This window comes from Diuraphis noxia, unplaced genomic scaffold, assembly GCF_037042655.1.
Source record: "Diuraphis noxia isolate RWA-SAM2 unplaced genomic scaffold, SU_Dnox_SAM2 contig0004, whole genome shotgun sequence".
NCBI classification, from domain to species: Eukaryota; Metazoa; Arthropoda; class Insecta; order Hemiptera; family Aphididae; genus Diuraphis; species Diuraphis noxia.
In genome coordinates, this window is record NW_028301714.1 from 15,775,117 (window position 1) to 15,790,399 (window position 15,283).

The 15,283-nt window shown below is 29.0% G+C and overlaps 4 protein-coding genes across 8 annotated transcripts in view; 2 read left to right on the top strand and 2 right to left on the bottom strand.

Moving 5' to 3' along the window:
* The first annotated feature begins 126 nt into the window (after positions 1-126).
* Positions 127-4,905, top strand: LOC107163378 (fatty acid-binding protein, muscle-like). Its single transcript, XM_015510775.2, has 3 exons — positions 127-400; positions 4,027-4,310; positions 4,663-4,905. The coding sequence occupies exons 1-3, from the start codon at positions 328-330 to the stop codon at positions 4,714-4,716; spliced, it is 411 nt and encodes a 136-aa protein (XP_015366261.1). The 5' UTR covers positions 127-327; the 3' UTR covers positions 4,717-4,905.
* Positions 4,906-7,412: 2,507 nt separating this feature from the next.
* On the bottom strand, positions 7,413-12,293 carry LOC107163368 (serine/threonine-protein phosphatase PGAM5, mitochondrial-like). 2 transcript variants are annotated; one of them, XM_089226524.1, is made up of 5 exons: positions 11,747-12,293; positions 8,671-8,849; positions 7,984-8,201; positions 7,781-7,911; positions 7,413-7,617 (listed from the first exon to the last, which is right to left on the bottom strand). In XM_089226524.1, exons 1-5 carry the CDS (start codon positions 11,938-11,940, stop codon positions 7,470-7,472), a joined length of 870 nt encoding a protein of 289 aa, XP_089082650.1. In that variant the 5' UTR covers positions 11,941-12,293; the 3' UTR covers positions 7,413-7,469. The 2 variants fall into 2 exon arrangements, with proteins under 2 accessions (XP_089082650.1, XP_089082649.1); XM_089226523.1 differs by having other exon boundaries at positions 7,781-7,914; positions 11,747-12,292.
* Klp68D (kinesin-like protein 68D) lies at positions 8,931-11,888 on the bottom strand. The gene is made up of 2 exons (XM_015510795.2): positions 11,747-11,888; positions 8,931-11,562 (listed from the first exon to the last, which is right to left on the bottom strand). Exon 2 carries the CDS (start codon positions 11,462-11,464, stop codon positions 9,317-9,319), a length of 2,148 nt encoding a protein of 715 aa, XP_015366281.2. The 5' UTR covers positions 11,465-11,562; positions 11,747-11,888; the 3' UTR covers positions 8,931-9,316.
* Positions 12,294-12,950: 657 nt separating the features above from the next.
* LOC107163388 (protein arginine N-methyltransferase 3-like) overlaps positions 12,951-15,283 on the top strand; it is a 32,097-nt gene continuing 29,764 nt past the window's right edge. For 2 of the 4 annotated variants that reach the window (XR_016191548.1, XM_089226526.1), the window contains exons 1-2: positions 12,951-13,118; positions 13,259-13,592. Coding sequence is in view for 3 of the 4 variants with exons in the window: in XM_089226526.1 (XP_089082652.1) it covers positions 13,259-13,592 (334 nt within the window). In the remaining variant the exon portion in view is untranslated. Of the gene's footprint in view, positions 13,119-13,258; positions 13,593-15,283 lie in introns of those variants that run through there. The other 2 variants (XM_015510793.2, XM_089226527.1) reach the window with 2 other exon arrangements.

Genomic DNA, 15,283 nt, shown 5'->3' on the forward strand with positions numbered 1-15,283 from the left:
TGCATATACATATGGTATTCATTTATGTAATCACGTTATTGATATTTTATCAATAAATACGTTATTGAAAAAAAAAAGATAATCGTAAAATACATATAATATATTGCTAAATAATATTATTCCGATTCCTTTACTGAACACATAAAATCCCCGATTAGACATGAAATATCGAACATCAAGTGCATATGAGCTATAGACTATATAAATTCACGCGATACCTTTACATGCGTATGCAGTGAATAGTGATCATCTGACCACCGGAAAGAAAAATCAAACAAGTTTTATATTATACTGCAGTCAAGAGTCAATAGAACCAAATAGTTAAGAATGTCTTTAATTTTCAATAAAAAGTTCAAGCTAGAATCCAGCGATAATTTTGACGAATACTGTAAAGCTCTGGGTAAGTTGACAAACTATAATATATTTATCATAAATATAATACACCTACCAATATTTATTGTATTATGTTAATATAATACAGAATTTTTACATTTAAACAAATAGGAAATTAGTTATTTAGATACACAATAATCGATCGAAAACAATTAATATTTAATTTAACAACATGGGATTACCCATTTTTGGACATTGTAAATTTAAAGAAGTTCGATAAACATGGTTTGTTTGATTATTATAAGTGATAAAATAATATTCTATAAGTAATCGAGTAAAACTTCAAAATACCATTGAAACAAAGAATTTATGTATCAATCAATTATCAAGACCATATCAAATAAAGATTGATATTTATTAATTGTCGTTTTCACATTTCACTACAAATGTATCATATTAACAAAATGAAATAAGTAAGTATTATGTTGAGACATTAATTAATTATTGATATCAGGCCCGTTCGGAGATATTTTGAGGCCATAGAATTATGCAAAGGGTCTCTTTTTAATTTAAATTTTATTTTAGGATATTAATACCTACATGATACTTTTCACGAAAATGCGCTAATAAGCGGTCTTTTACAGTCGATAGAGTAGACAGATTATAATTTTCTCACTTGCCTAAAGTGGAAAACCTAACATACCGATAATTTTTATTCATAGAGTCAGAGCTCCACCATAGATTTTTAGACTTTTTATAGTACATCATAATAATATATTATACTGTATTAATCTAGTCTTAAATCGCGTAGGTACACAATTATTGTGATAAAAGAAAATATGTAAATATTAAACATGGTTTATGCAGTATAATTATTTAGTATTTTTACGTTAATAAAATAAATATTTATTTATCGGTAGGTTTGTTGTATAATTATGCTTAACAATAATTGTTAAGCATTATACAATTATAATTGTAATTATAATTATAATTATAATTGTTAAGTTAACATCCATAATATCATAATATAAATGTTATTATGATAAAAATGTTAACGTTGGACCTGTGTGTAATCCGATTTAGTACAATTTACTGTTTAGTATTCAGTATTCACTATATATTAATTACTAAATCGTTTAAAAATAAATAGGTAAACGTATGTTGACATAAGTTTAATTAGGTACAACAATAGTTGATACATTAGACTTGGCTCTCGAGTACAATATATTGCTACATAATAATATATTGATCGCGAATCGGAACGAAAATGATTGCTACCTAGCTGTAAATAAATATTTCAACATTACAGACTTGGCGTAGTTATGATATTATATATAATATAAATAATATATATAATATTATACTATAGATGCATTACGTCCAACAATAAATACGTCTTACGTTCAAATAACAAGTTATATTTGGATTAAGCTAGGTTTGTATGAATTTATGTTGTTAGCGCCGTACAACGTTCACCGATATTCTCGAGTATATAGATTATAGGTCATTCGTCGGTATAGTAAAAAAAAAAAAGTTACTTACTTCTGTTTAATATTGTTAATAAATAATTATAATAAGCATTTCTTCGACCATAATCACGTCGCTCGTCCACGTCCGTGTCCGTACTTATACGCACCGAACAACTCCAAAAACAACAGCATAATATTATTGTACGTGTCAGCAAGATCAAAATAATATATTTTAAATAGGTATGTCAGCAACTTCGTGATACACATTTCTGTGACGTAAACATTCGTCAAAAGCTCAGTGGCGTACCAACGAGCAAAATTCTCTCGTCGCTGGGTGAATGCACGATTCGTCTCAAAACCGTAGTTATAATGTTATATTGCTGGCATACCTATTTAATTTATCGTGTGTTGAGCCTTTTAAGTATTGATGAAAATACGATATACAATTAATAAATATTATAACACAAAGCCAACAAAGGTATATAATATAATAGGTACTAAAAGCAATAAACAAATTGTAATAATTTATAATTTATAGCTTACGATAATTATATCGTATATCATAAACTATATGTACTACGCTTAGCGATCTACATCATAAAATTACTAATGATAAATGAGGTAGGTACCTAATAAAGAACGATATAGACATAATATAATAACAATCTATACCTATATATAAAAATGGAGACAAAAATGTATAACAATTCATCAATTGAGAACGTCTGAACCGATTTCGCTCACTTTTTTTTTGTTTGGGTCATAATTGCCAGGAGAAGGTTCTTACAGATGAAAAAATTGAGAAAGTTATCGGGTTAGAAAAATATGATGAGGGTAGAGGGTGTGATGAAATTAAAGTGGCGCCATTTGCCCAGTAAAAAATAAAATAAATAATATTAATATTTTTTGGTAGTCAAAGGCAACCATTTAAACAAACAAGTGCTCTCGAGAGCAGCTGGACTTATTTTTAGGATGGACATTTTTGTTTATATATAAATGGTTGCTTTAGTGACGGTTATTATTGTTCTGTGTTATTAGTGATGGTTATATATATTTATCTGTTAGTCCTAAATACATTCTTAAACAGCTGGACCGATTCCGACAAAATTTGGTACAGAATTTTATTAGACATAATATGGGCAGAAGATAATGTTAAGTTAGAAAGTGTTATGCCTAAATATCATTGAATTGAATATTTAAATTGTCAACATTATATTGAAAAAACAAAGAAAATTACATAATGATATACGAAATTGAATATCGTTGTAAGATTATAATATATTATAACCACTATCTATCATTATGTATAAAAAATATACTGCTAGCATCATCACATGAAATGAATTTAACACACAATATGAACTAAAGACCATAAAAGAGATATGATTTTTAACGGGCTACGAAGTGCACGGGTTCAGCTAGTAATATATAATTTTATTGTAATATGCCGATTTTAAGTTGAATAAATATGTTTTATATTCATATGGCAGTTCAATATGATAATCTATATACATCATATTGTATATTTGTAAGACATAAGATACAAATTATACACCTTGCACAAGATATCATATTTTATGACAGACAGGCACATGCCTCAATAGTCAACATTAATACAGCAAATATATAAATTCATAATTATTTGAATTCGATATATTTTATTTTATTGATATAAATAAGAGGGCCTTCGTCTAACGTTGTCAATTAATTATTGAATACGTTTTGGATATTTTAACATGCCAGCGAACAACGTATTCGACTATAGCTATTTGGATTTAAGATTAATATTCAATGACCCTAAAAATGAGGTCAGCCATTTTTGAGAAAATCGATTTTAGATATTGGTGTAACTCTAAAATAAATTACCGTGGACACATGACATTTTTACTGAATGTTTATACTGGCATTTTCTATATATGATACGTTGGGTCAAAAAAATACAAGATTCCCCATAAATTAACATAATAGCAGGTGGAAAATATTAAAAATACATAGGCTCGTTTTTTTTATAACCACTTAAAGTTTACATTTTGACAAAATTTAATTATTTGAAAATTTATAAATTCTTCAGTTGTTAAAAATTTATAGAAAGTTTGAATTTTAAGTATGAGTCGAATTTAGTAGTCGTCTGTCAACATTTAAGTTATAATAAGTATCTATTGTAATATTAGTATCTATGTATTGTATTTTGGTAAATGATTCTACTGGTATGGGTTTTCTGTAGGCGTCATATCAGTGATGCGCTCGATGGCCAAGGTCATGTCCCCGGTGGTGGAACTCACCAAAAAACAGGACGGTAAATACGTGTTGACGTGCAACACGATGATCAGAAATACGTTGATCGAGTTCAACCTTGGCGAAGAATTTGACGAAGAGACATTAGACGCCCATAAAGTGAGGTCGATCATCACCCAAGAAGGCAACAAGTTGGTGCACATCCAAAAAAGATGTGGCGACAGGAAAGAGACAACGATAATCAGAGAATTTGAACCCGATCAAATGAAAATGGTAATAATTATAATAATTAAAACATCTTATAAAATGAACACTCCTTTACGTATGTTGTTCATAATTCAAACTTTGAATGATTGTAAAAAAAATTGTGACTATGTATTTCTTTTATTTTTCAACTACTGCTGTAAAAATATGTTAGGAGCCTTGTATCAAATTTTCAAATCTTAGATATAAAAGGAAAATACCTTAAGAATTTCTAGTTATATAGTAGTAGTATTTATTACTAGTATATTAACAATAACAAAATTGTAATCATCATAAAAAAAAACCTATTATATGTTTATGTGATACATATTGTAAATTATGAGTTATTGTGCTAATATATATTTGATTTGAATTATTTCAGACGTTGACCGCTGATCAAGTTACATGCACAAGGATTTTCAAACCAGTCAAATAAACACAGCAACACAAAGTTGAACGTATTACTTTTATAGTACCCATCTTTATATAATATTGTAATTGTATACTATTCAGATTTCAGATATTTTTCCACCAATCTGAAATTGGTCTACTCTAATACAAAAAATTTAAATACCTACATAACCATACGTTTTTTCTATGATTAAATTAACTATACTTAAAATAATAGTTTGAGTTTGAGTTTAATTATCACTTAACGTCACCCTGTTACACTACGAGTGGATATCGTATATATTTTGAATCATTCATTTCTATGAATGCCTCAAAATTGCCTATCCAAAGCGCCGTTGATCAAAAAAAAAAAAAAATGTTTATAAAAATAATTTTACATAATTATTATCATAGATATATTATATCGCTCTAGATAAAGTAATAACTGAAAACTTTATAACAAATCATAAATTGCCAAACTTTTATTCATCAATACATTGGTTTTATAAAACCTAACCTACTTGAACCACAGCTGCTGTAAATCAAACATATTGTGGTTATTTATTTTCTTTTTCTTAATCATGCCATCCACGTGTAAATGAAAAATTTTCATTCAACAAAATTAATCTTGTGTTTTAAACCATGTTTTAATATTAGGGGCAAATTTACCTATTATCCAATTTGTAGTTAAAATCATTGTTTTTGTTTGTTCATTGACTCATTGTTCTTCTTTTTTATATTGAAATAAATCTACAATTTATACATATTATTACAATGAGTAGGTTTGATAAGTGAAAAATAAAAGTAAATAACATGAATCATGTGATTAGGGAGAATACTCAGCTAGTGGTAACACCCTATAAAGTGACAGTAATAACAATGATAATTTTTAAATGTGTTCCCTGGCAACAACATCCAGCACTTATTCAGTTCCCTTACAGAAGAATAAGATATCTATATCATTGCCTTTCAAGTCTACGACACGGCCGCGCGGGTCACTAGGGAGTGCGTTCGTTGTTAATTTAGAGATTAGGTTAATATTTTGGATTTTAAGATCTTTATGGAGATTGTTGTTGGTTAAGTACCAAGGTGCAGATGAAACTAGGCAAAGGCATTGGAAAGGCTTGGATTGTACGGGTGTTAGAAGGTGTAGAATCACCTCATAATTGAATGCCGTAAGTCCATAGTGGCCTGAGTAAGGACTGGTAAATTAGTAGTTAGGTGTTAATATTCATTTTATATTTTAAGTAGGGGTCTAAGAAGGTGGAGACAGGTAATTGTTTATATTACAATTTTAAAACTGCTAATAAAATCAAAGAAATATCAAAATTTCATAAAAATATACCAAAAAAAAAAATGTCTTTAACTCTACATTTGAAAATAGGTCAATTAACTCTAAAATAGCAAATAACAAAACAAAATAAACAGCTAAACTTAATTATGTTGCATATTTAAAGGCCAGACTTGAAAGAATATGAAATATAGTGCTGACATCCTATTATTTCAAAATATTTTAATTTTGATTTTAGCACTATGGCCTTGTTGGATATTGTATTATATTTTGTAGGGAGATGAGTGTGAGGTTACAACCACTAATCACTAATATAATATATTTCAGTAACTTTTTGGTGGGAAAATGAATCTAGTTAGTGCATTTGGGAGGTCAAATTTAAAAAACCGTAATTTTCAAGTCAGGGAAAAATATTATGAAAATCTGGGAAGTATCAAATAAATTTATTTTTCGTTGAAATTGATTTTGGTTTTTGATATAAATGAAAAAATTACGATAAATATATAAAATTTTTGGTGAATGTTTAAATAAAAACTTTTTATGTACCATACAGTTTCATCTTTTACTTGAAAGTTTTTTGATCACTTAATTTTTTACTACCTATTTTACCTTTAATGAAAAAAAATTGCACCCCTAGTTAATAAATATATTTTTTTAAACTGTGTGTTACTTTGCCACTCACAACCCCTTTATTATGCAATCAAACATATTACTACACACTGACAACATTTCAAAAGGTATAATTATACTTACTTTAAAAGTTTGAACTATAGGTGTGTATACTGGTAGACTTAAGCAGTCAATTGGAATAATTTACTGGTATTTCTTTCAATGTATCAACATTAATTACATATTATAATATATAATTTTTAATGTTTCAATCAATTTAGCTATTACTTATTTATAAAATATTACAGTATATGATTATAGAAGATATGGTTTATTTTAACTAAAATGTCCAAAATCAGTTTCAAATTCTAATTTTAACAAAAAAACATGTAGATAAGAATAAATCTAACTTCATTGCCTCATTGGAAATGCCTAAACATTTCAACAGAATTAACATGATACATGAAACATGGAAAAAATTATTGTTTATTAATCTTGATTTTATCATCTTCACGAATGAGAATTTATTTTTATACCTTTATATTTTTAATAAAGAATTAGATTTAGATTTAGATTTAGAGTTGCATTTGTTGCATAGAACAACACTAGTAAACCACCAACCAACTAGTATTTGATAACAAAAGCGTTTCATATCTTTAATTAATCAGATTTAGATTTTTCCAGACAAATTTCCAATTTTCACAAAACATATTTTCCTAGTCACCTGACAGAAAAAGGTTATTTCCTAATGCTTCAACTGGCATCACTGATTAAACTTTCAATATAGGCATGAAAAAAATTGTTTTGTGCTTGACTTAAATAGATAATGATTAAAATAAGTATAAGGTTTCAGTACTTTTAATTAATTTGATGATAAATTTATAAATTATGTTTAATATTTAATGAGTAATAGCTTCTGGTGGCATGTACCCTGAATTACTGTAGCATCGTAAGGCTACTCTTCCATTGGGATAAATAGAAAGCCACGTAATACTTGCATGATCTAGACTCAAACGTAACCATGCCTCTGGAGTTAACTGCAATGATCTGCAATACAATAATTAAATTAAGACAAGAGCATACTAAATATGTTTTAAGTGACAGAAAAATTATCTCTAAAACAAAATAATAAGCTTTTGTTATGGTTGTGGTTATACATGTGTTTTCACATTTTTGGATATTTAATATGACAAATAAATATTATAGTTACCTCATAACAAAATATCTTATAACATTTGCATGACAAACTATTAATTCATAAGAATCTTCTTTTTGTTCAGGCGGAGCTCTATGAATAAACTTTCGAAAAGCAGCTTCTATACGAGCTCCATCTCTATAAAACTGCTAAAAATCAGAATAAGTTATGGTTTATTATTTAAGAAGTAAATAGGTATTTATTTAATTTCAATTCACATATAACTCAGGCTTCCAGTGTTTGCTAGGCGGATCAGGTTGTATTGGTGCGCCTTCAATTAACAAATCAGATGATGTCAGGGGTATATTTGCAGGCAATTGTTTTTGGATTATTGAACAAGTTTCCATTGCTCGAGTCAATGTTGATTGAGTAATCGTTGTCCATGGATAATTCAATACACTTAATCGCTCACCGGTGAACAGAGCTTGTTGTCTCCCTGTAATGGAATTTTTTTTTTAATAATAGGCAAATTAATTTAGAAAAAATAAGTAAATAGTCTATTAGAAGATAATAAATAAATGAAATATAAAAATATTGTTATTTAAATGCTTATAAACATATTTATAAGTGTGTATGTTTTAAGAACATAATCATAATGTAACATCATCAATTTTGTACAATAATTATTGATTTAGTACTAATCAAAAGGCAGGCAATTATAATATTTGTTTTTTTATTTATAAAATTAAAAATATTTTTTACACTTGAGATTAGATATATAAGTATCTTTATTTAGTATATTTCATCATCACATAGCAAGTCAAATTTTTCAATTGAAACAAATAATTTTATCAAGTTACTAGTACATAATATAAAATGTTATGTTTTTAACGAATGTTCATTTCCCATCGTTATCTTAGGGGTACGAACGTCTGTTATTACTCATAGATATATTAGAAACATACCTAGTTCAGTCAATTTTCTTTCTCCATCAGTCTCGCCAGATAAATTGTACTGCCCATGTCTAATAAGAAAAATGTGCCTTGCTGCATGAGACTTTTGGCTTTCAATTTTCTTATCATACTTATCTTGAAATTCTGATTTATTTGATTCAATTGGTTTTACTAGGCTCTTAGGTTGTCGCCTGGAAAATGTATATGTTGACAAACATATTTACATGTGACAAAAGAAAAGGTTAAGAATAAATAAACAACAAAAAGAAATATATAGCATGAAATATAATTTATTAGTGTCATTCATTGTGCTAAAAGACTAGACAATATGACTATGTTAGTTTTGATTAGGATTTATTTTGCAAGACGAAATTAAAAAAACAATTGAGACTATAAAGCAAAATATTAATATTAAAAAATAGGAAACAAAATAAAATTAATTTTTCTTTTAGTGACTAGGAATGTTAAAGAACATACAAAAGCAAAACATAAATAAATAAATATACCTATATGTGTTAGGTACTTATTACACAGTATCAGTGAGCAAAATATAAATTTAACAATGCAGTCTTATTTGATAGTAGTTGTTAGTATTTAAATATTATTAAAATAACAACATATTTAATTGGTGCACAAATTCGAGCGTCAAGAAAACATTTTATTTTGGTATTAAGCCTCTTGCTCTTGGATAGTTTTTATTTGAAGCGGGTTTAATCTTTGGCCCAACAGCACTTCGCATACTTTTTGGCCGTTCTGCAATCGATGCATCAACCTGCAGATCATCCTCAACTTTTAATGCTTCATCAAGCATTGATAATAATGAAGGTGAAATTTCTGGTTTCTTGTACTCTTCTAATTTATGTTCAAGTGTAAGTAAATTTAGTGTTATTAAATTTTCATTCCTTCTTGTATTAATCACACCATTAATGCAGCCACGTGTATGACCTTCTAATTGATTACTAACCATACGCCACTCATTGGTATCATCATCATAATACAATCTATCCTTAACACTTTGAAGTTCATCTTGGGGTATAAAATTTGACATAATTATATTACCAAGTTTTAATTGACGAGTCATTGCTTCTTGATTAGACTCAATGTCTCTTCGTTGATTTGAATATTCATCCTCTTTAACTTTTAATTCTCCTTTGAGACTTTGATAAAGAAGCATTAATTTGTCAAATTTAGCTTGTTTGGATTCTACTTCTTCTAGCAATGTTGAATAGGTTTCCCTAATTGACTCAGTATAACCAGCAATTTCTTCTAAATTTTTGGCTAGCTCCTGTTCCATTTTTATTTCTTCTTGAATTTCTTTATTACGTTTATCAATTTGACTTTGCTGTTCATATAAATGATCTGTAATAGACTTTCCTCCTCTCAACAAACTGCTCTCCATGGATTGAATACGAGTAATTAATGAAGCCATAAAATCCATTTCTTCAGCTACTTTAGCCTTTTCTAATTCTATGTCATACAACATTCTATTTTGATCGTCTGTTGATAAATTGTCTTTATTTTCCAAAATATTGTTACGTTTTTCATTTAAATCTTGCTGTTGTTTTTCTAAAAATTTTGTATGTTCTTGAAGATTTTCTACATCGTAATTTTTTTCTTCCTGCTTTCCTTTTTTAGTAGTAACTTTTTTAGATGATTTTTCATTTAAAATGTTGCGTAGCTTTGATATTTCATCCTGATATTGTCTAATCAAAGCATCCTTCGGATCTTCGTTAACACGTGGTGCATTGTGAATATTTTTTGCTCTATTAGCATAGCGTAAAGTTGTGAGTGTTTCATCCCAGTTATAACTGGCTGGACCAATATTAGCAATCATCAATGTTTTAGAATTACCTCCCAATGAATCTTGTAATAATCGAGTGAGTTTGGAATCTCTGTATGGTATATGCGAGGAATTTTCTTCTATAAGTGCGTGTATAACATTTCCTAAAGTAGATAGTGAAAGATTTATTTTCCCAGCTTCTTTGAGCCTTTGACCGGTAGCTCCACTCTTACTCTGTCGTTCACTACCTGCTAAATCAACGAGATTCAATTTTCCAACCCTAATACGTTCAGTAGAACTTTTTATTTCTACAGTAACCGTAAAAATAGCATGACTCCTAGAACTATGTTCATTCATGTCAGTAGCACCAATTGTTCGGTTTTTGTTACCTTCTTGCATGACTTTTAAAATTTCTTGGACATTTTTGCAAATATATTTGTTTAAATTATTAACATAAACACCAACATCTTTATCTTCACGAAGGTCACACTTTCCTTTAGATTTTGATTCTAACAAATCATGAATTTCTTCCTGATATATTTCCAAGTATGAAGAAAATACTAAATATTGTTTATTATTTGACTGTTCAATGGTTTGGAAAATCTGTTCAAAAGTTCTAGGTATAATTCCACGATTTTCTTGTTCAGATAAAGGTAGTTTTTCATCTCGGATTCCTTCCATTGTAAATGTTTTACCAGTTCCGGTCTGTCCATAAGCAAAAATAGTAGCGTTAAATCCATTCAAAATAGATTCAATGAGTGGATGGACCATTTTTTTGTACAGCTCTTCCTGAGTGGAATTCCAATCAAAAACAGCATCAAATGTAAACTGTTTAAATTCAGAACCATCATTTTTAGGAACCGAGACAGCGACAGAATTTTCTTCTTTGGATATTTTAACAACTTCTGTATACCCATTAGACACTTCTTTAGAACTCATTGGTCTACATCTGACAATGACTTGGATGTTTTCTTTCTTCGTTTTAGCCGATGGCTGGTGGCTAGATCGTTTTTTTGATGTTTCCATTTTGTGGCAGTGTAATAATGGTAGCCGTATAATATTTTATATATGAACAAGACTGGCGGCCAGGAATACTAAATATTTTAACGAGCTCGAGTTAACATCTGAAAAAAAACGTTAAAAACATATTCCTGTCACAGTAGAACATTAATATTATATTGGATATTTAGGTAAAGCGAAAGATGTTGTTCACAATGAACACACAAGAAGATATAAAAATATTATTGTATGAATATTAAGACACAAAACCGTCTGCACAGAACAACATAAGCAGTTAGACACACTTACTTGTCCCAGTTAGAATCCCATTTTGTTTCTTTGTTCTCGAATATTTTGTAGTACCTCTGTTCTATTTCATTCTTTACCAGGGCTTCGGTGTCGTTTAATTCAAGAAACGAGTACACTGCGTAACCACTAACGGCACCAACACCTGTGGACAACGCTAATGTTTTAAGGAAATGTCTGTTGAAGTATTTCGCCATGTGATTTTCAATGATGATTAATGAATATGTACTAAAGTACGTATCACCACAAAAGTATTCTTATTTCTTAACAGGTCGTCCAAATAAGGATATATTATACGACAACACAAGCACGAACGATGTCAACTAATTACATATTGCCATAAACATAACTTGTTATCATAGCGTATATAGCGCACTCGTTTTGTTAGAAAAATATTAAGTAATTGATTAATGTTTAGTAAAAACCGATGACAGATACAAACGACAGTTAATCTATTGAATCATTTGAAACACCGAGTCCCGAGTGTCGACTGAGTACTCAGTGAGTAGTAAATTGTATTAATTATTGTAAATATCACCCCTATGCCCTAATAGGTATAATATATTTATATATAATATATAATTTTAGGTATAAATATTTATATTTCATACTGTCTGTGCCATGACCACGGTATAGATAATAAACTAGATTGCTAACTAGTGATAACAGTGCTCAGTGTTATCAAAATTGTTGAAGTACACCAGGTTTGTGCTATCAAAAAAAATAACGACGCTATGAGTTATGACACAGATAAAGTTCTTACCTATGCGTTGTGAAATTTTAAAAATTCTATTATAAATATTGAGGGAGAACAGTTGTCCCACGCTAAACAGATTTTGCTATGTTATGCGTTTTTAAGACGGAGACAACACTTGCGGCGTTGCGGGTGTGGCGTCTTCGTTAATTATTTATTTCTGTGGCCATAACTAACTTTACTAGATCTATATGACTATTCACTATTGACTATATATTATATTATCTAAATGGATCTATTTCATTGTCATAGAGTAATGGTCTTTGGCCTTTGCCACTGTGGTAATAATGCATAGTCGAAATACTGAATATCATACCAAACGTAGACAACGTTCTGTACTACCACTAGAGTATACAAATACAACCACAACCACTTTAAACTTCAACTCGGGTCCATGACTTTGTCTTATCTTATTACGGTTGTCCGTTATCACCACTCTACCACTTAATCAAGGTTAGGTTTGTTATCCGATAAAAACATGTTTTTTTTTAACTTTTGAATTTTGTGTTTGAACTTTTGAAGTGTTTGAGAATTTTGTTTCGAGTTCGGTAGTTGAGGATTTGAAATAATATCCCCATCTGCTTTCTACTGTCTAGATTTATCACCGATGACCTAACTGACGTAAGTTAAATCCAACCAAACTATAACTAACCAGTAGTTTTAAGTTATAAATGATGAATGTTTTACTCATCAGCTGCATTATTGTACTCAAATTTTCATTTTCAATAGTATACATACCAAATTTTACGAATTATTTTTAGATGTCTGTAGATTCTGATTCTGATCACAGTTTCGGTGACTGGGTGGAAAGTGGACCAGGTACTGTAAAATGTCTGTTCTGTGAACTGTTATATGATGATGTAGCAGAAGCTATGGTTCACTGTGCTAAGGACCATAATTTTGATTTATCATTGGCAAAACGTAAGTATTCCATGGATTTTTATTCGTATATAAAATGCATCAACTACACAAGAACTCGGATACAAGAAGATGAAAATTTTAATCCTAGTATGCTGTTTGAAGTTGACCCTGAGCCATGGAAAGATGATAAATACTTAGCACCAGTTTTAAAGGATGATCCTTGGCTAATGATTGGTAAGACAAATTTGATTTAGTACAAAATTGAATCATTAAATCTAGATAGATTCATGATAACATTAGTTCATTAGATAAAATATGGTTAATCATTTATCTAGAACTTATGCTTAGGACCTAGATATAAATGCTCTAAAAACAAGAAAAATGTCATACAAATTTAAAAAGAAATTTAAATAAGTAGGTGCATTGTTATAATTTGTAGGTATTTCATCATAGCACAGGACAAACAGATGTTTTTTAATATATTTAAATAAAAAACTGACGGTTACCAGCAAGTGTTGTTTTTATACCTTGAGAAACTTTATTTAACATCAACTTTAGGAGTCATAGGAGCAACAATTATATGTAGCAAAAATAATATTAAATAAATTAAAATCTATTTTTGGTGCTTTCCTGTCATACAAGACTATTATTGTTAAGATATTGACATATTGTGATAGTCACGATAATAGCGCAGTCTTGTGTATCTGGAAAATAATATCTAATACTTTTTTTTTTAAATTTAAGTTTACTTATCAGGTATGAATTATTAAGTTGATTTATATTTTATTTTTAAAATGTTTAAAAAAGTAAATAAGGCATTAGTTGTATAATATTATAAAGTTATTTTGTATAGTTTTATCACAAAAAAATTAATTAAAAAAATAATTGCAGTACAAGCGGTATATTATACTGAGCGATCGGTATTTATCGTGCAAGCGGTATTTACCGTGCGAGCAATATTTATTGATACATACTGACATACCGGTACACCGTTAAATAACGGTATGTAAACTCATATCGAATACCAGTGGACAAATTCCACATACCGCCAACCCTAGGGTTAATTCGATGATGTTCTATTGTATTTGAAAAAAACAGTTAAGAAGACTTAGTACCCACAAAAGTGATCTTTAGGTTACCTAACATTACTCATGGAAAAATTTTACGTAAAGCAGAGGACGACTTTTCTTGCATTATACGTCGATACTGATAATAAAATAATAAAATGTTACAATAAAATATAAATCATGAAGAACTTTTTCTATGTCGAAGCGTTTTATTATTATGATATCATGAATACAATCAAAATTAATTGTTAGAAAACATAAGGAATTTTTTTTTCAATTTATCATAAAAAGTTATTATGTAGGTACTAGGTAGTGCTATCAAAAATATTAAGTCTATAATATACATAAAGTGCGATCAATGCGATTTAAAATTTTGGTAATTCTGATAAAAGTATTGAGGGAATAAAATCATCCTGCTGAAAATAGTTGTTGGTTTGATGTAGACTTGAAAGATGGTGACAACATATGCGTAAACAATGTCCCAGGTAATAATCCAAATTGTAAATGGATGTACTTACATAGTTATTGCACCTAAATGAAGATATTTCGCGCATTAAAAATAAAATCTTGGAAATATTGAATCATTTGGATCTAATACCACTGTTTGCTCATCAGGAAGTATTGGGTGAATTTCAGTTCTCTACTGCTATAAACGATTCCCACTAAAATAGCTCACTTACTGCCCTTGCCACAAAATATACGGTTGTGCTTGAAAAGTAAAAGTAATGTTTTAAAATATTGGTATTCATGTCGTGTGTGGTCTACCGCACATTTGTCATCTACTAAGTATGTTTCTACACATCATCTGCAGTCTACTGCCACGCATCTATAAATATTTTTTTGGTCATTCCCATTATC